The sequence below is a fragment of the Oncorhynchus nerka genome, linkage group LG27 (assembly GCF_034236695.1).
Source record: "Oncorhynchus nerka isolate Pitt River linkage group LG27, Oner_Uvic_2.0, whole genome shotgun sequence".
Taxonomy (NCBI): Eukaryota; Metazoa; Chordata; class Actinopteri; order Salmoniformes; family Salmonidae; genus Oncorhynchus; species Oncorhynchus nerka.
Window position 1 is genome coordinate 89374777 of NC_088422.1, and position 20998 is coordinate 89395774.

The 20998-nt window shown below is 46.5% G+C and overlaps 1 protein-coding gene across 1 annotated transcript in view; it reads left to right on the plus strand.

The window, feature by feature from the left end:
- The window catches only part of LOC115122456 (UPF0606 protein KIAA1549L-like), a 158887-nt gene that overhangs the window by 8687 nt on the left and 129202 nt on the right, over positions 1-20998 (plus strand). The window contains 5 exon segments of the mRNA XM_065011180.1: positions 1569-1628; positions 4090-4242; positions 4829-4842; positions 4917-5055; positions 5058-5087. Coding sequence (XP_064867252.1) covers positions 1569-1628; positions 4090-4242; positions 4829-4842; positions 4917-5055; positions 5058-5087 — 396 coding nt within the window.

Sequence of the window (20998 nt, forward strand, 5' to 3'; positions counted from 1 at the left end):
ACAGTAAATAATGAACAGTGGGGGTTTATCAGTGTGCACAGTAGAACACCTCAGGCCCTGTTCAGACAGAGACGGCCCTAAATCTCACTCTCCACTTCCAACAGCACTGTTTTCAGCCTGGAGATTTCCAGGAAGGTCAGGGATTTTTCAGACTGTTCATAGATAGATAGATAGATAGATAGATAGATAGATAGATAGATAGATAGATAGATAGATAGATAGATAGATAGATAGATAGATAGATAGATAGATAGATAGATAGATAGATAGATAGATAGATAGATAGATAGATAGATAGATAGATAGATAGATAGATATCAAATGTGGTGATGAGTTTTTAAGCTTGTCTTCTGTGTTTTCTTCCTTTCAGTGGCGTGTGTGTGTGTGTGTGTGTGTGTGTGTGTGTGTGTGTGTGTGTGTGTGTGTGTGTGTGTGTGTGTGTGTGTGTGTGTGTGTGTGTCTGTTTCTACATTTAAGAAGCCTAACTATGTGCCAAGGTTTTAGTAAGGCTGTGACAGTTTATAATGTATCTAAAAACCAGAATGTGGATGATGGAAAACCAAACAACTCATCAAGTAAAGAATCATCACAACACACATTCACTTGTTGAATATTTGATGAGTGTTTGACTTCTAAACTACTGTTTAGAGCACATGTTGTTTTCCTATATTCAACAAGGGAATCACACACAACCTGCTCCTTTTAAATCCACCCAACAAATACCTTTCAGAATGCTGTGTTTTTCATCCCTAGGCCTCTCTAACTTCAGCAGTGGAGCTCTGAGGTTTATGTGAAACATCATCACAGATTAAGCAGCATGATTGTGCACGGCTGAGGCTACAGTATTGGACAGTGTTAAAGAGATTGTGCTGACAGCCCTGCAGTAGTAACGGGTAACAGGCCAGAGCATCCGTTGTTCCCCTACTCACTCATAGTGGCAGAGGGTGATGTGACAGGCTTGCAAATCTTTAGAAATGAATAAAAGAACCCCCCCAGACAGATGTGTAGAGGAAGTTTGGGGACGTGCTGAGAATGGAGAGGAGGGGGACTAGTGCCAGCCTCGCAGCCGAACGGCCATTTTAGAGCTGTTATCACTGCCAGTTTGTTTGTGACACCTGGACCAGATGTCTCTCTCGCTCTCACTCTATACAACTCTACCCCTGTCTCTCTTTCTGTACCGTGTCTGATTTCATAGGCCAGTGAAACAGCATGCCCCCAAACCACTGTGCCAGCCCCAGTACTTAATCAGGCAGGAAATATGTAACCGAGCTAAAGCCTGGGAAACTCAACAGACAACCAGAAGAGAGGTAGAGCCCATGCAGATATCAGCTCTCACAGTGAGACACTCAGCCAGAGCTCTCAGTATAAGAAACTCTATGACAACTCTGTGCCACTGTAAACTCTCAGTACCACTGCAGTGATGTTTTCACAAGGAGAAATCACGCCACTCAAAGCACCAATGTATTTCTGACCTGAGTTAAATTCAGAAAGAGCTTGACAGAAATGATTTTGACTCACATAAAGAAGAAATGTCAGACCGGTCATGCTGTTCCTCTGTTCTTTTTCAGCATTGGAATACCACAACCTCAATACCTCCATCGCTACCAGAGACTTCTGGGTAATCACAGGTAATTGTCTTATTGTTTCTCTCCTTATTGGCTTATTGAAGAGAAGCTCTCTAGTTGAGCTGCTGATACGTGTTCTGTATATGCAGTCTTTTGTGCTTATTTTTTTGAATTTTACCCCTTTTTCTCCCCAATTTTCGTGGTATCCAATTATTGTAGTAGCTACTATCTTGTCTCATCGCTACAACTCCCGTACGGGCTCGGGAGAGACGAAGGTTGAATGTCATGCGTCCTCCGATACACAACCCAACCAGCCGTACTGCTTCTTAACACAGCGCATCCAACCCGGAAGCCAGCCGCACCAATGTGTCGGAGGCTACACCATGCATCCGGCAACCTTGGTTAGCGCGCACTGCGCCCGGCCCGCTACAGGAGTCGCTGGTGCGCGATGAGACAAGGACATCCCTACCGACCAAGCCCTCCCTAACCCGGACGACGCTAGGCCAATTGTGCGTCGCCCCACGGACCTCCCGGTCGCGGCCGGTTACGACAGAGCCTGGGCGCGAACCCAGGGACTCTGATGGCACAGCTGGCGCTGCAGTACAGCGCCCTTAACCATTGCGCCACCCGGGAGGCCCTTTTGTGCTTATTTTAACCCATTACAGTCGTGGAAATGGGCCTGTATGGATTGGTCCAAATTGAAAAAGCATATGCATGACCACGGTACAGTCTTAGAAAAAAGGGTTTCAAAAGGGTTCTTTGGCTGTCCCCATAGGATAACCCTTTTTGGTTCCATGGAGAACCCTTTTTGGTTCCATGTAGAACCCTTTTGGGCTCCGTGTAGAACCCTCTGTGGAAAGGGTAACCCAAAAGGTTCCTCATGGAACCAAAAGGGTTCTACATGGAACCAAAAGGGGTTCTTCAAAGGGTTCTCCTATGGGGACAGCTGAAGAACCCTTTAAGGTTCTAGATAGCACCTTTTTTTCCTAAGGGTGTAGCAATTGAATCAGGTCTGGGCTGTGTAGATGAATCAGGTCTGGGCTGTGTAGATGTGTAGATGAATCAGGTCTGGGCTGTGTAGATGAATCAGGTCTGGGCTGTATAGATGAATCAGGTCTGGGCTGTGTAGATGAATCAGGTCTGGGCTGTGTAGATGAATCAGGTCTGGACTGTGTAGATGAATCAGGTCTGGGCTGTATAGATGAATCAGGTCTGGGCTGTGTAGATGAATCAGGTCTGGGCTGTATAGATGAATCAGGTCTGGGCTGTGTAGATGTGTAGATGAATCAGATCAGGTCTGGGCTGTGTAGATTAATCAGATCAGGTCTGGGCTATGTAGATTAATCAGATCAGGTCTGGGCTGTGTAGATGTGTAGATGAATCAGGTCTGGGATGTGTAGATGAATCAGATCAGGTCTGGGCTATGTAGATTAATCAGATCAGGTCTGGGCTGTGTAGATGTGTAGATGAATCAGGTCTGGGCTGTGTAGATGAATCAGATCAGGTCTGGGCTGTGTAGATGTGTAGATGAATCAGGTCTGGGATGTGTAGATGAATGAGGTCTGGGTTGTGTAGATGTGTAGTTGAATCAGATCAGGTCTGGGCTGTGTAGATGTGTAGATGAATCAGGTCTGGGCTGTGTAGATGTGTAGATGAATCAGGTCTGGGATGTGTAGATGAATGAGGTCTGGGTTGTGTAGATGTGTAGATGAATCAGATCAGGTCTGGGCTGTGTAGATGTGTAGAGGAATCAGGTCTGGGCTGTGTAGATGAATCAGGTCTGGACTGTGTAGATGAATCAGATCAGGTCTGGGCTGTGTAGATGTGAAGATGAATCAGATCAGGTTAGATCAGATTAGATATGCGTAGATGAGTGTGTGTTTAGATATGCATAGAGTGTGGTTGTGTACGAGCTCGTGTGTGTGTAGATGTGTAGCCTCTTCCCTTTTATATAGGGAATTATCTGTGTGATGGTATTTTGCATCTCTTACCGTCTCTGTCTGTCTCTCTGGGAAGAAAGAGAGAGGAGAGAGAGGCAGGGAGGCAGACTACCGTCTCTCTGGGAAGAAAGAGAGAGGAGAGAGAGGCAGCGAGGCAGACTACCGTCTCTCTGGGAAGAAAGAGAGAGGAGAGAGAGGCAGGGAGGCAGACTACCGTCTCTCTGGGAAGAAAGAGAGAGGAGAGAGAGGCAGGGAGGCAGACTACCGTCTCTGGGAAGAAAGAGAGAGGAGAGAGAGGCAAACTAACATCTCTCTTTCTCTAGCTTCCTTCCTCATCCCTCTCTTTCTCCTCCTTCATTCTCTCTCTCTCAATTGGATTAAAATATCTCGCTCAATCACCTCCTCTGCCCTCTGACCTCCTCGTTACCCTCTGTCTCACTCTCCCTTTCTCTCTCTCGCTCTCCCTCTCTCTTATTCTCATACTTCTCACTCTCCCTCCTCTCTCCTCCGTTCCTTCTCCTTTTCTCTCCTCTCTGCTCCCTCTCTCCCTCCTTCCCCCCTCCCCACTCCCCCTCTCCCTGCAGTCATCCTGGATGTGGATAACTCATCTCTGGAAAGCCAGTACCAGAGCTTTGCCAGTCTCATGGAGCAGCGCCTGGCTGAGCTGTTTGTGGTTGCTCGCCAGCAGGGCACTCGCTTCCAGGAGAGCCACCACTGTGGACAGCTACACTGTCCAGGTAGGGAGCAGAGCTGGCACTGCAACCAGGCAGGTTGGCCTGGAGGTCTGCTCTGGAGGCCCTTGACAGACCTGGTTCTGAGACAGTGTGGCCACTCCTGACAGGTTTATTGTCAACTTCCCCAGGGTGGATGTCCTTATGTGTGTTGAGTAGTGAGGCTAATGAATTGAATACTAATGCTGACTTGTTTCTTAAACAAAGCATCTATATTTCATAGTGATGATAAACTAAAACACACGTGTGTGTGGGCTTTTACGCACAGTCACACATTCAGACACACACACACACACACACACACACACACACACACACACACACACACACACACACACACACACACACACACACACACACACACAAACTTAATTAGAGGGATTTCCAGCTTGTTATAGAAGTTAAATATATTAAAGGTAAAGATGCTGATGGTATTTATACAATTCATTTCAATAATGATTACTGTGTTAACCACATGTGTTTTTTACCCATTAGTCATTGTGTTCTCATTTGTCACTGTATTGTTTTCTAAAGAACTAGTGTATGAAGTAAACGTGCTGTAAGAAGATCTCTGACCCCTTCATGTCCGTAGGTGTCATTGGCACCGTAACATTCTGGACGTACAGGTGGAGCCTTCAATCTGAGGATACATGTTTTTAACCCTTCCTATATCCACTCAGATGGTGAGGATCCGTCGACTGATGGGTCAGAAGAACCCAGCAGAGATGACCTACTACGTTCAGCTGAACGGTCTTCCCTTAACAGGCACGTCAGCCGCCAAGGTCCTGAACACGCTGGACTCTCAGACCATGGCCCTCACACTGGTTACTTCGTTCAGCTGCAGGCTGAACGTACGTATACCTCCTCTTGGATGGATGGATGGATGGATGGATGGGTGGATGGGTGGGTTAGTGGATGGGCGGGTGGGTGGGTGGGTGGGTGGGTGGTGTGTAGGTTGTTGGGTGGGTTGGTGGATGGATGGATGGATGGATGGATGGGTGGATGGATGGGTGGGTGGGTGGGTGGGTGGGTGGGTGGGTGTGTAGGTTGTTGGGTGGGTTGGTGGATGGATGGGTGGGTGTGTAGGTTGTTGGGTTGGTGGGTGGATGGATGGGTGGATGGATGGATGGGTGGGTGGGTGGGTGGGTGGGTGGGTGGGTGGGTGGGTGGGTGGGTGGGTGGGTGGGTGGGTTGATGGATGGATGGGTGGGTGGGTGTGTAGTAGGTTGTTGGGTGGGTTGGTGGATGGATGGGTGGGTGGATGGGTGGGTGGGTGTGTAGGTTGTTGGGTGGGTTGGTGGGTGGATGGATGGATGGATGGATGGAAGAATGGATGGGTGGATGGATGGATGGGTGGGTGTGTAGGTTGTTGGGTGGGTTGGTGGGTGGATGGATGGATGGATGGATGGATGGGTGGATGGGTGGGTGGGTGTGTAGGTTGTTGGGTGGGTTGGTGGGTGGATGGATGGGTGGATGGATGGGTGGTTGGGTGTGTAGGTTGTTGGGTTGGTGGATGGATGGATGGGTGGGTGGGTGGGTGTGTAGGTTGTTGGGTGGGTTGGTGGATGGATGGATGGATGGATGGATGGATGGGTGGATGGATGGGTGGATGGATGGGTGGGTGTGGTGGGGGTGTGTTGGTGGGTTGGATGGATGGATGGATGGATGGATGGATGGATGGATGGATGGATGGATGGATGGATGGATGGGTGGGTGGGTGTGTAGGTTGTTGGGTGGGTTGTTGGGTGGATGGATGGGTGGATGGATGGGTGGGTGGGTGTGTAGGTTGTTGGGTTGGTGGATGGATGGATGGGTGGATGGGTGGGTGTGTAGGTTGTTGGGTGGGTTGGTGGATGGATGGATGGGTGGGTGGGTGTGTAGGTTGTTGGGTGGGTTGGTGGATGGATGGGTGGGTGGATGGGTGGGTGGGTGGGTGGGTGTGTAGGTTGTTGGGTGGGTTGGTGGATGGATGGGTGGGTGGGTGTGTGGGTTGTTGGGTGGGTTGGTGGATGGATGGATGGATGATGGATGGATGGATGGGATGGATGGATGGATGGATGGGTGGATGGATGGGTGGGTGTGTAGGTTGTTGGGTTGGTGGATGGATGGATGGGTGGATGGGTGGGTGTGTAGGTTGTTGGGTGAGTTGGTGGATGGATGGGGATGGAGATGGAGAGAGAGAGAGGGAGAAGAAACTCAAGCTATACACAGAGAGAGACCAAATCAAGAGAAAAGAAAAACAGAATTACTTGACAAATTGGAAAGAATTAACAAAAAAACAGAGCAAACTAAAATGCTATTTGGCCCAAAACAAAGAGTACACAGTACCACAGAAATACCACGTATGGTTATTTTGACCCTTGATTATTGTTGTTACTGTTGTCCCGTTGACAATATTGATTATTATTATTTGAATTATGTTCATATTGTAAATCTCCAAAGTAAGCTTTGGCAATATGTTCATTGTTACGTTTTGCCAATAAAGCAAATTGAGTTGAGCGAGAGAGAGAGCAAAGCAAATACTGTGTAATAGAGAAGGGTCTTTAGAATTCTGTTGAGAGTATGTGAGTGTGTGACAAAGAGAGGTAGAGAGAGAGGGGGGGAGAGGGGGAGGAGGGGAGGGAGAGAGAGAGCTTTGGCAATATGTACATTGTTACCTCATGCCAATAAAGATAATTGAATTGAGAGAGAGAGAGAGAAGTAAGAGAGGGAGAAATGTTCCAGCTGAGAGAGAGAAAGGTAGACACCATCTTCTCATAATCTCACACATCAGCTCCAGGCAGAACACTGAGCTGCACTACACTCTCACTGTGAACACACAGGAGAGGGGGAGGGAGGGAGGGAGGGAGGGAGTGAGAGAGAGATTGCATTTCTGAATGTGTATCAAATCAAGAATGTGTGTGTGTGCGTGCGTCCTCCTCTGTGCATATCCTTATAAAGTTCCTCAGTACTCTGTTTTCTGTGTACTAACAGGCTAAGATCTGTCAGAGCTGTATGTCTCTGTGTCAGAGTGGGTAAGATCTGTCAGAGGTGTATGTCTCAGAGTGTGTCAGAGTGGGTAAGTCAGAGCTGGTCTCTGTGTCAAGTGGGTAAGTCTCTCAGAGCTGTATGTCTCTGTGTCAGAGTGGGTAAGGTCAGAATGTCTCTGTGTCAGAGTGGGTAAGGTCTCTCAGAGCTGTATGTCTCTGTGTCAGAGTGGGTAAGGTCTCTCAGAGCTGTATGTCTCTGTGTCAGAGCTGTGTCTCTGTGTCAAGGTCTCTCAGAGCTGTATGTCTGTCAGAGTGTATGTCTCTGTGTCAGAGTCTAAGGTCTCTCAGAGCTGTATGTCTCTGTGTCAGAGTGGGTAAGATCTGTCAGAGCTGTATGTCTCTGTGTCAGAGTGGTGAGGTCTGTCAGAGCTGATGTCTCTGTGTCTGTCTGAGCTGTATGTCTCTGTGTCAGAGTGGGTGTACAGTACATACTATCTCTGTGTCAGAGTGGGTAAGGTCTGTCAGAGCTGTATGTCTCTGTGTCAGAGTGGGTAAGGTCTCTCAGAGCTGTATGTCTCTGTGTCAGAGTGGGTAAGGTCTCTCAGAGCTGTATGTCTCTGTGTCAGAGTGGGTAAGGTCTGTCAGAGTGGGTAAGGTCTCTCAGAGCTGTATGTCTCTGTGTCAGAGTGGGTAAGGTCTCTCAGAGCTGTATGTCTCTGTGTCAGAGTGGGTAAGGTCTCTCAGAGCTGTATGTCTCTGTGTCAGAGTGGGTAAGGTCTCTCAGAGCTGTATGTCTCTGTGTCAGAGTGGGTAAGGTCTCTCAGAGTGGGTAAGGTCTGTCAGAGCTGTATGTCTCTGTGTCGGAGTGGGTAAGATCTGTCAGAGCTGTATGTCTCTGTGTCAGAGTGGGTGTACAGGACATACTATCTCTGTGTCAGAGTAGGTGTACAGGACATACTATCTCTGTGTCAGAGTGGTTGTACAGGACATACTATCTCTGTGTCAGAGTGGCTGTACAGGACATACTATCTCTGTGTCAGAGTGGCTGTACAGTACAGGACATACTATCTCTGTGTCAGAGTGGCTGTACAGTACAGGACATACTATCTCTGTGTCAGGGTGGGTGTACAGTACAGGACATACTATCTCTGTGTCAGAGTGGGTGTACAGTACAGGACATACTATCTCTGTGTCAGAGTGGGTGTACAGGACACACTATCTCTGTGTCAGAGTGGGTGTACAGGACACACTATCTCTGTGTCAGAGTGGGTGTACAGGACATACTATCTCTGTGTCAGAGTGGGTGTACAGTACAGGACATACTATCTCTGTCAGAGTGGGTGTACAGTACAGGACATACTATCTCTGTGTCAGAGTGGGTGTACAGTACAGGACATACTATCTCTGTGTCAGAGTGGGTGTACAGGACACACTATCTCTGTGTCAGAGTGGGTGTACAGGACACACTATCTCTGTGTCAGAGTGGGTGTACAGGACATACTATCTCTGTGTCAGAGTGGGTGTACAGTACAGGACATACTATCTCTGTCAGAGTGGGTGTACAGTACAGGACATACTATCTCTGTGTCAGAGTGGGTGTACAGTACAGGACATACTATCTCTCTGGCAGAGTGGCTATACAGTACAGGACATACTATCTCTGTGTCAGAGTGGGTGTACAGTACATGACATACTATCTCTGTGTCAGAGTGGGTGTACAGTACAGGACATACTATCTCTGTGTCACAGTGGCTATACAGTACAGGACATACTATATCTGTGTCAGAGTGGCTGTACAGTACAGGACATACTATATCTGTGTCAGAGTGGCTATACAGTACAGGACATACTGTCTCTGTGTCAGAGTGGCTGTACAGTACAGGACATACTATCTCTGTGTCAGAGTGGCTGTACAGTACAGGACATACTGTCTCTGTGTCAGAGTGGCTGTACAGTACAGGACATACTATCTCTGTGTCAGAGTGGCTGTACAGTACAGGACATACTGTCTCTGTGTCAGAGTGGCTGTACAGTACAGGACATACTATCTCTGTGTCAGAGTGGCTGTACAGTACAGGACATACTATCTCTGTGTCAGAGTGGCTGTACAGTACAGGACATACTATCTCTGTGTCAGAGTGGCTGTACAGTACAGGACATACTATCTCTGTGTCAGAGTGGCTGTACAGTACAGGACATACTATCTCTGTGTCAGAGTGGCTGTACAGTACAGGACATACTATCTCTGTGTCAGAGTGGGTGTACAGTACAGGACATACTATCTCTGTGTCAGAGTGGCTGTACAGGACATACTATCTCTGTGTCAGAGTGGCTGTACAGTACAGGACATACTGTCTCTGTGTCAGAGTGGCTGTACAGTACAGGACATACTGTCTCTGTGTCAGAGTGGCTGTACAGTACAGGACATACTATCTCTGTGTCAGAGTGGCTGTACAGTACAGGACATACTATCTCTGTGTCAGAGTGGCTATACAGTACAGGACATACTGTCTCTGTGTCAGAGTGGCTGTACAGTACAGGACATACTATCTCTGTGTCAGAGTGGCTGTACAGTACAGGACATACTATCTCTGTGTCAGAGTGGCTGTACAGTACAGGACATACTGTCTCTGTGTCAGAGTAGCTGTACAGGACATACTATCTCTGTGTCAGAGTAATTGTACAGGACATACTGTCTCTGTGTTTAAGATGGAAAGCGTAGGTTTCAGAACAGAACAATGAAAAGCCTCAGGCAAAACACTCTCATTATTACTCACATTGGGGGAGTTTCTTCTTGACAGTATTTTTAGCATTTCATTATTGTATTTCTCTCAGATTGTTGTGACTGTTAAAGGAAGTGAGGACAGTATGAGATGTGCCTGTAGAGGTACAACATAATGAAGGGAGATGAAGTGAGGACAGTATGAGATGTGTCTGTAGAGGTACGGCATAATGAAGGGAGAGGAAGTGAGGACAGTATGAGATGTGTCTGTAGAGGTACAACATAATGAAGGGAGAGGAAGTGAGGACAGTATGAGATGTGTCTGTAGAGGTACGGCATAATGAAGGGAGATGAAGTGAGGACAGTATGAGATGTGTCTGTAGAGGTACAACATAATGAAGGGAGAGGATGGAGGAAGTGAGGACAGTATGAGATGTGTCTGTAGAGGTACGGCATAATGAAGGGAGATGAAGTGAGGACAGTATGAGATGTGTCTGTAGAGGTACAACATAATGAAGGGAGAGGAAGTGAGGACAGTATGAGATGTGTCTGTAGAGGTACGGCATAATGAAGGGAGATGAAGTGAGGACAGTATGAGATGTGTCTGTAGAGGTACAACATAATGAAGGGAGATGAAGTGAGGACAGTATGAGATGTGTCTGTAGAGGTACGGCATAATGAAGGGAGAGGATGGAGGAAGTGAGGACAGTATGAGATGTGTCTGTAGAGGTACAACATAATGAAGGGAGATGAAGTGAGGACAGTATGAGATGTGTCTGTAGAGGTACAACATAATGAAGGGAGATGAAGTGAGGACAGTATGAGATGTGTCTGTAGAGGTACGGCATAATGAAGGGAGAGGATGGAGGAAGTGAGGACAGTATGAGATGTGTCTGTAGAGGTACAACATAATGAAGGGAGATGAAGTGAGGACAGTATGAGATGTGTCTGTAGAGGTACGGCATAATGAAGGGAGAGGATGGAGGAAGTGAGGACAGTATGAGATGTGTCTGTAGAGGTACAACATAATGAAGGGAGAGGATGGAGGAAGTGAGGACAGTATGAGATGTGTCTGTAGAGGTACAACATAATGAAGGGAGAGGAAGTGAGGACAGTATGAGATGTGTCTCTAGAGGTACGGCATAATGAAGGGAGAGGAAGTGAGGACAGTATGAGATGTGTCTGTAGAGGTACGGCATAATGAAGGGGGAGGATGGAGGAAGTGAGGACAGTATGAGATGTGTCTGTAGAGGTACAACATAATGAAGGAAGGATGGAGGAAGTGAGGACAGTATGAGATGTGTCTGTAGAGGTACAACATAATGAAGGGGAGAGGGAGGACAGTATGAGATGTGTCTGTAGAGGACACATATGAGATGAGGACTGTATGAGATGTGTCTGTAGAGGTACAACATAATGAAGGGAGATGAAGTGAGGACAGTATGAGATGTGTCTGTAGAGGTACGGCATAATGAAGGGAGAGGATGGAGGAAGTGAGGACAGTATGAGATGTGTCTGTAGAGGTACAACATAATGAAGGGAGAGGATGGAGGAAGTGAGGACAGTATGAGATGTGTCTGTAGAGGTACAACATAATGAAGGGAGAGGATGGAGGAAGTGAGGACAGTATGAGATGTGTCTGTAGAGGTACAACATAATGAAGGGAGAGGATGGAGGAAGTGAGGACAGTATGAGATGTGTCTGTAGAGGTACGGCATAATGAAGGGAGAGGAAGTGAGGACAGGAGATGTGTCTGTAGAGGACAGTAATGAAGGGAGATGTGAGGACTGAGATGTGTCTGTAGAGGTACGGCATAATGAAGGGAGAGGATGGAGGAAGTGAGGACAGTATGAGATGTGTCTGTAGAGGTACAACATGAGGACAGTATGAATGTGTCTGTAGAGGTAGGCATAATGAAGGGGAGGAAGTGAGGACAGTATGAGATGTGTCTGTAGAGGTACAACATAATGAAAGGAGAGGAAGTGAGGACAGTATGAGATGTGTCTGTAGAGGTACAACATAATGAAGGGAGAGGAAGTGAGGACAGTATGAGATGTGTCTGTAGAGGTACAACATAATGAAGGGAGAGGAAGTGAGGACAGTATGAGATGTGTCTGTAGAGGTACAACATAATGAAGGGAGAGGATGGAGGAAGTGAGGACAGTATGAGATGTGTCTGTAGAGGTACAACATAATGAAGGGAGAGGATGGAGGAAGTGAGGACAGTATGAGATGTGTCTGTAGAGGTACAACATAATGAAGGGAGAGGAAGTGAGGACAGTATGAGATGTGTCTGTAGAGGTACAACATAATGAAGGGAGAGGATGGAGGAAGTGAGGACAGTATGAGATGTGTCTGTAGAGGTACGGCATAATGAAGGGAGAGGATGGAGGAAGTGAGGACAGTATGAGATGTGTCTGTAGAGGTACGGCATAATGAAGGGAGAGGAAGTGAGGACAGTATGAGATGTGTCTGTAGAGGTACAACATAATGAAGGGAGAGGAAGTGAGGACAGTATGAGATGTGCCTGTAGAGGTACGGCATAATGAAGGGAGAGGAAGTGAGGACAGTATGAGATGTGTCTGTAGAGGTACAACATAATGAAGGGAGATGAAGTGAGGACAGTATGAGATGTGTCTGTAGAGGTACGGCATAATGAAGGGAGAGGATGGAGGAAGTGAGGACAGTATGAGATGTGTCTGTAGATGTACGGCATAATGAAGGGAGAGGAAGTGAGGACAGTATGAGATGTGTCTGTAGAGGTACGGCATAATGAAGGGAGAGGAAGTGAGGACAGTATGAGATGTGTCTGTAGAGGTACGGCATAATGAAGGGAGAGGATGGAGGAAGTGAGGACAGTATGAGATGTGTCTGTAGAGGTACAACATAATGAAGGGAGAGGAAGTGAGGACAGTATGAGATGTGTCTGTAGAGGTACGGCATAATGAAGGGAGAGGAAGTGAGGACAGTATGAGATGTGTCTGTAGAGGTACAACATAATGAAGGGAGAGGAAGTGAGGACAGTATGAGATGTGTCTGTAGAGGTACAACATAATGAAGGGAGAGGAAGTGAGGACAGTATGAGATGTGTCTGTAGAGGTACAACATAATGAAGGGAGATGAAGTGAGGACAGTATGAGATGTGTCTGTAGAGGTACGGCATAATGAAGGGAGAGGATGGAGGAAGTGAGGACAGTATGAGATGTGTCTGTAGAGGTACAACATAATGAAGGGAGAGGATGGAGGAAGTGAGGACAGTATGAGATGTGTCTGTAGAGGTACAAGATAATGAAGGGAGAGGAAGTGAGGACAGTATGAGATGTGTCTGTAGAGGTACAACATAATGAAGGGAGAGGATGGAGGAAGTGAGGACAGTATGAGATGTGTCTGTAGAGGTACGGCATAATGAAGGGAGAGGATGGAGGAAGTGAGGACAGTATGAGATGTGTCTGTAGAGGTACGGCATAATGAAGGGAGAGGAAGTGAGGACAGTATGAGATGTGTCTGTAGAGGTACAACATAATGAAGGGAGAGGAAGTGAGGACAGTATGAGATGTGTCTGTAGAGGTACAACATAATGAAGGGAGAGGAAGTGAGGACAGTATGAGATGTGTCTGTAGAGGTACAACATAATGAAGGGAGAGGAAGTGAGGACAGTATGAGATGTGCCTGTAGAGGTACGGCATAATGAAGGGAGAGGAAGTGAGGACAGTATGAGATGTGTCTGTAGAGGTACAACATAATGAAGGGAGAGGAAGTGAGGACAGTATGAGATGTGTCTGTAGAGGTACGGCATAATGAAGAGAGGATGGAGGAAGTGAGGACAGTATGAGATGTGTCTGTAGAGGTACGGCATAATGAAGGGAGAGGAAGTGAGGACAGTATGAGATGTGTCTGTAGAGGTACGGCATAATGAAGGGATGGAGGAAGTGAGGACAGTATGAGATGTGTCTGTAGAGGTACAACATAATGAAGGGAGAGGAAGTGAGGACAGTATGAGATGTGTCTGTAGAGGTACAACATAATGAAGGGAGAGGAAGTGAGGACAGTATGAGATGTGTCTGTAGAGGTACGGCATAATGAAGGGAGAGGAAGTGAGGACAGTATGAGATGTGTCTGTAGAGGTACGGCATAATGAAGGGAGAGGATGGAGGAAGTGAGGACAGTATGAGATGTGTCTGTAGAGGTACAACATAATGAAGGGAGAGGATGGAGGAAGTGAGGACAGTATGAGATGTGTCTGTAGAGGTACGGCATAATGAAGGGAGAGGAAGTGAGGACAGTATGAGATGTGTCTGTAGAGGTACAACATAATGAAGGGAGAGGAAGTGAGGACAGTATGAGATGTGTCTGTAGAGGTACGGCATAATGAAGGAGAGGATGGAGGAAGTGAGGACAGTATGAGATGTGTCTGTAGAGGTACAACATAATGAAGGGAGAGGAAGTGAGGACAGTATGAGATGTGTCTGTAGAGGTACAACATAATGAAGGGAGAGGAAGTGAGGACAGTATGAGATGTGTCTGTAGAGGTACAACATAATGAAGGGGAGAGGATGGAGGAAGTGAGGACAGTATGAGATGTGTCTGTAGAGGTACGGCATAATGAAGGGAGAGGATGGAGGAAGTGAGGACAGTATGAGATGTGTCTGTAGAGGTACAACATAATGAAGGGAGAGGAAGTGAGGACAGTATGAGATGTGTCTGTAGAGGTACAACATAATGAAGGGAGAGGAAGTGAGGACAGTATGAGATGTGTCTGTAGAGGTACAACATAATGAAGGGATGGAGGAAGTGAGGACAGTATGAGATGTGTCTGTAGAGGTACGGCATAATGAAGGGAGAGGAAGTGAGGACAGTATGAGATGTGTCTGTAGAGGTACAACATAATGAAGGGAGAGGAAGTGAGGACAGTATGAGATGTGCCTGTAGAGGTACAACATAATGAAGGAGAGGAAGTGAGGACAGTATGAGATGTGTCTGTAGAGGTACAACATAATGAAGGGAGATGGAGGAAGTGAGGACAGTATGAGATGTGTCTGTAGAGGTACGGCATAATGAAGGGAGAGGATGGAGGAAGTGAGGACAGTATGAGATGTGTCTGTAGAGGAACAACATAATGAAGGGAGAGGATGGAGGAAGTGAGGACAGTATGAGATGTGTCTGTAGAGGTACAACATAATGAAGGGAGATGAAGTGAGGACAGTATGAGATGTGTCTGTAGAGGTACGGCATAATGAAGGGAGAGGATGGAGGAAGTGAGGACAGTATGAGATGTGTCTGTAGAGGTACACGGCATAATGAAGGGAGAGGATGGAGGAAGTGAGGACAGTATGAGATGTGTCTGTAGAGGTACAACATAATGAAGGAGAGGAAGTGAGGACAGTATGAGATGTGTCTGTAGAGGTACAACATAATGAAGGGAGAGGAAGTGAGGACAGTATGAGATGTGTCTGTAGAGGTACAACATAATGAAGGGAGAGGATGGAGGAAGTGAGGACAGTATGAGATGTGTCTGTAGAGGTACGGCATAATGAAGGGAAGGATGGAGGAAGTGAGGACAGTATGAGATGTGTCTGTAGAGGTACAACATAATGAAGGAGAGGAAGTGAGGACAGTATGAGATGTGTCTGTAGAGGTACAACATAATGAAGGGAGAGGAAGTGAGGACAGTATGAGATGTGTCTGTAGAGGTACAACATAATGAAGGGATGGAGGAAGTGAGGACAGTATGAGATGTGTCTGTAGAGGTACAACATAATGAAGGATGGAGGAAGTGAGGACAGTATGAGATGTGTCTGTAGAGGTACAACATAATGAAGGGAGAGGATGGAGGAAGTGAGGACAGTATGAGATGTGTCTGTAGAGGTACGGCATAATGAAGGAGAGGATGGAGGAAGTGAGGACAGTATGAGATGTGTCTGTAGAGGTACGGCATAATGAAGGAGAGGAAGTGAGGACAGTATGAGATGTGTCTGTAGAGGTACAACATAATGAAGGGAGAGGAAGTGAGGACAGTATGAGATGTGTCTGTAGAGGACACGGCATAATGAAGGGAGAGGAAGTGAGGACAGTATGAGATGTGTCTGTAGAGGACGGCATAATGAAGGGATGGAGGAAGTGAGGACAGTATGAGATGTGTCTGTAGAGGTACAACATAATGAAGGGAGAGGAAGGAGGACAGGACAGTATGAGATGTGTCTGTAGAGGTACAACATAATGAAGGGAGAGGAAGTGAGGACAGTATGAGATGTGTCTGTAGAGGTACGGCATAATGAAGGGAGAGGAAGTGAGGACAGTATGAGATGTGTCTGTAGAGGTACGGCATAATGAAGGGAGAGGATGGAGGAAGTGAGGACAGTATGAGATGTGTCTGTAGAGGAACAACATAATGAAGAGGATGGAGGAAGTGAGGACAGTATGAGATGTGTCTGTAGAGGTACAACATAATGAAGGGAGAGGAAGTGAGGACAGTATGAGATGTGTCTGTAGAGGTACGGCATAATGAAGGGAGAGGATGGAGGAAGTGAGGACAGTATGAGATGTGTCTGTAGAGGTACAACATAATGAAGGGAGAGGATGGAGGAAGTGAGGACAGTATGAGATGTGTCTGTAGAGGTACAACATAATGAAGGGAGAGGAAGTGAGGACAGTATGAGATGTGTCTGTAGAGGTACAACATAATGAAGGGAGAGGAAGTGAGGACAGTATGAGATGTGTCTGTAGAGGTACAACATAATGAAGGGAGAGGATGGAGGAAGTGAGGACAGTATGAGATGTGTCTGTAGAGGTACGGCATAATGAAGGGAGAGGATGGAGGAAGTGAGGACAGTATGAGATGTGTCTGTAGAGGTACAACATAATGAAGGGAGAGGAAGTGAGGACAGTATGAGATGTGTCTGTAGAGGTACAACATAATGAAGGGAGAGGAAGTGAGGACAGTATGAGATGTGTCTGTAGAGGTACAACATAATGAAGGATGGAGGAAGTGAGGACAGTATGAGATGTGTCTGTAGAGGTACGGCATAATGAAGGGAGAGGATGGAGGAAGTGAGGACAGTATGAGATGTGTCTGTAGAGGTACAACATAATGAAGAGGATGGAGGAAGTGAGGACAGTATGAGATGTGTCTGTAGAGGTACAACATAATGAAGGGAGAGGATGGAGGAAGTGAGGACAGTATGAGATGTGTCTGTAGAGGTACAACATAATGAAGGGAGGATGGAGGAAGTGAGGACAGTATGAGATGTGTCTGTAGAGGTACAACATAATGAAGGGAGAGGATGGAGGAAGTGAGGACAGTATGAGATGTGTCTGTAGAGGTACAACATAATGAAGGGAGAGGAAGTGAGGACAGTATGAGATGTGTCTGTAGAGGTACAACATAATGAAGGGAGAGGAAGTGAGGACAGTATGAGATGTGTCTGTAGAGGTACGGCATAATGAAGGGAGAGGATGGAGGAAGTGAGGACAGTATGAGATGTGTCTGTAGAGGTACGGCATAATGAAGGGAGAGGAAGTGAGGACAGTATGAGATGTGTCTGTAGAGGACAACATAATGAAGGGAGAGGAAGTGAGGACAGTATGAGATGTGTCTGTAGAGGTACAACATAATGAGGGAGGGAGAGGAAGTGAGGACAGTATGAGATGTGTCTGTAGAGGTACAACATAATGAAGGGAGAGGAAGTGAGGACAACATAATGAAGGGGAGAGGAAGTGAGGACAGTATGAGATGTGTCTGTAGAGGTACAACATAATGAAGGAGAGGATGGAGGAAGTGAGGACAGTATGAGATGTGTCTGTAGAGGTACAACATAATGAAAGAGGATGGAGGAAGTGAGGACAGTATGAGATGTGTCTGTAGAGGTACAACATAATGAAGGGAGAGGAAGTGAGGACAGTATGAGATGTGTCTGTAGAGGTACAACATAATGAAGGAGAGGATGGAGGAAGTGAGGACAGTATGAGATGTGTCTGTAGAGGTACGGCATAATGAAGGGAGAGGATGGAGGAAGTGAGGACAGTATGAGATGTGTCTGTAGAGGTACAACATAATGAAGGGAGAGGAAGTGAGGACAGTATGAGATGTGTCTGTAGAGGTACAACATAATGAAGGGAGAGGATGGAGGAAGTGAGGACAGTATGAGATGTGTCTGTAGAGGAACAACATAATGAAGGGAGGATGGAGGAAGTGAGGACAGTATGAGATGTGTCTGTAGAGGTACAACATAATGAAGGGAGAGGAAGTGAGGACAGTATGAGATGTGTCTGTAGAGGTACGGCATAATGAAGGGAGAGGATGGAGGAAGTGAGGACAGTATGAGATGTGTCTGTAGAGGTACAACATAATGAAGGGAGAGGATGGAGGAAGTGAGGACAGTATGAGATGTGTCTGTAGAGGTACAACATAATGAAGGGAGAGGAAGTGAGGACAGTATGAGATGTGTCTGTAGAGGTACAACATAATGAAGGGAGAGGAAGTGAGGACAGTATGAGATGTGTCTGTAGAGGTACAACATAATGAAGGGAGAGGATGGAGGAAGTGAGGACAGTATGAGATGTGTCTGTAGAGGTACGGCATAATGAAGGGAGAGGATGGAGGAAGTGAGGACAGTATGAGATGTGTCTGTAGAGGTACAACATAATGAAGGGAGAGGAAGTGAGGACAGTATGAGATGTGTCTGTAGAGGTACAACATAATGAAGGGAGAGGAAGTGAGGACAGTATGAGATGTGTCTGTAGAGGTACAACATAATGAAGGGAGAGGATGGAGGAAGTGAGGACAGTATGAGATGTGTCTGTAGAGGTACGGCATAATGAAGGGAGAGGATGGAGGAAGTGAGGACAGTATGAGATGTGTCTGTAGAGGTACAACATAATGAAGGGAGAGGATGGAGGAAGTGAGGACAGTATGAGATGTGTCTGTAGAGGTACAACATAATGAAGGGAGAGGATGGAGGAAGTGAGGACAGTATGAGATGTGTCTGTAGAGGTACAACATAATGAAGGGAGAGGAAGTGAGGACAGTATGAGATGTGTCTGTAGAGGACAACATAATGAAGGAGAGGAAGTGAGGACAGTATGAGATGTGTCTGTAGAGGTACAACATAATGAAGGGAGAGGAAGTGAGGACAGTATGAGATGTGTCTGTAGAGGTACAACATAATGAAGGGAGAGGAAGTGAGGACAGTATGAGATGTGTCTGTAGAGGTACAACATAATGAAGGGAGACATGAGGAATGATGGCCTGAGAGGTACAACATAATGAAGGGAGAGGAAGTGAGGACAGTATGAGATGTGCCTGTAGAGGTACGGCATAATGAAGGGAGAGGAAGTGAGGACAGTATGAGATGTGTCTGTAGAGGTACGGCATAATGAAGGGAGAGGATGGAGGAAGTGAGGACAGTATGAGATGTGTCTGTAGAGGAACAACATAATGAAGGGAGAGGATGGAGGAAGTGAGGACAGTATGAAATGTGTCTTTAGAGGTACAACATAATGAAGGGAGATGAAGTGAGGACAGTATGAGATGTGTCTGTAGAGGTACGGCATAATGAAGGGAGAGGATGGAGGAAGTGAGGACAGTATGAGATGTGTCTGTAGAGTACGGCATAATGAAGGGAGAGGATGGAGGAAGTGAGGACAGTATGAGATGTGTCTGTAGAGGTACAACATAATGAAGGGAGAGGAAGTGAGGACAGTATGAGATGTGTCTGTAGAGGTACAACATAATGAAGGGAGAGGAAGTGAGGACAGTATGAGATGTGTCTGTAGAGGTACAACATAATGAAGGGAGAGGATGGAGGAAGTGAGGACAGTATGAGATGTGTCTGTAGAGGTACGGCATAATGAAGGGAGAGGATGGAGGAAGTGAGGACAGTATGAGATGTGTCTGTAGAGGTACAACATAATGAAGGGAGAGGAAGTGAGGACAGTATGAGATGTGTCTGTAGAGGTACAACATAATGAAGGGAGAGGAAGTGAGGACAGTATGAGATGTGTCTGTAGAGGTACAACATAATGAAGGGAGAGGATGGAGGAAGTGAGGACAGTATGAGATGTGAGAGGTACGGCATAATGAAGGGAGAGGATGGAGGAAGTGAGGACAGTATGAGATGTGTCTGTAGAGGTACAACATAATGAAGGGAGGATGGGAAGTGAGGACAGTATGAGATGTGTCTGTAGAGGTACGGCATAATGAAGGAGAGGATGGAGGAAGGAGGACAGTATGAGGTCTGTAGTATGAGATGTGTGAGGACTATGAGATGTGTCTGTAGAGGTACAACATAATGAAGGGAGAGGAAGGTGAGGACAGTATGAGATGTGTCTGTAGAGGTACAACATAATGAAGGGAGAGGAAGTGAGGACAGTATGAGATGTGTCTGTAGAGGTACAACATAATGAAGGGAGAGGAAGTGAGGACAGTATGAGATGTGTCTGTAGAGGTACGGCATAATGAAGGAGAGGATGGAGGAAGTGAGGACAGTATGAGATGTGTCTGTAGAGGTACAACATAATGAAGGGAGAGGAAGTGAGGACAGTATGAGATGTGTCTGTAGAGAGGCATAATGAACAACATAATGAATGTGGAGAGGTACAACATAATGAAGGGGAAGTGAGGACAGTATGAGATGTGTCTGTAGAGGTACAACATAATGAAGGGGAGAGGAAGTGAGGACAGTATGAGATGTGTCTGTAGAGTACAACATAATGAAGGGAGAGGAAGTGAGGACAGTATGAGATGTGTCTGTAGAGGTACGGCATAATGAAGGGAGAGGATGGAGGAAGTGAGGACAGTATGAGATGTGTCTGTAGAGGTACAACATAATGAAGGGAGAGGATGGAGGAAGTGAGGACAGTATGAGATGTGTCTGTAGAGGTACAACATAATGAAGGGAGAGGAAGTGAGGACAGTATGAGATGTGTCTGTAGAGGATGAGGACAGTATGAGATGTGTCTGTAGAGGTACAACATAATGAAGGGAGAGGATGGAGGAAGTGAGGACAGTATGAGATGTGTCTGTAGAGGTACAACATAATGAAGGAGAGGAAGTGAGGACAGTATGAGATGTGTC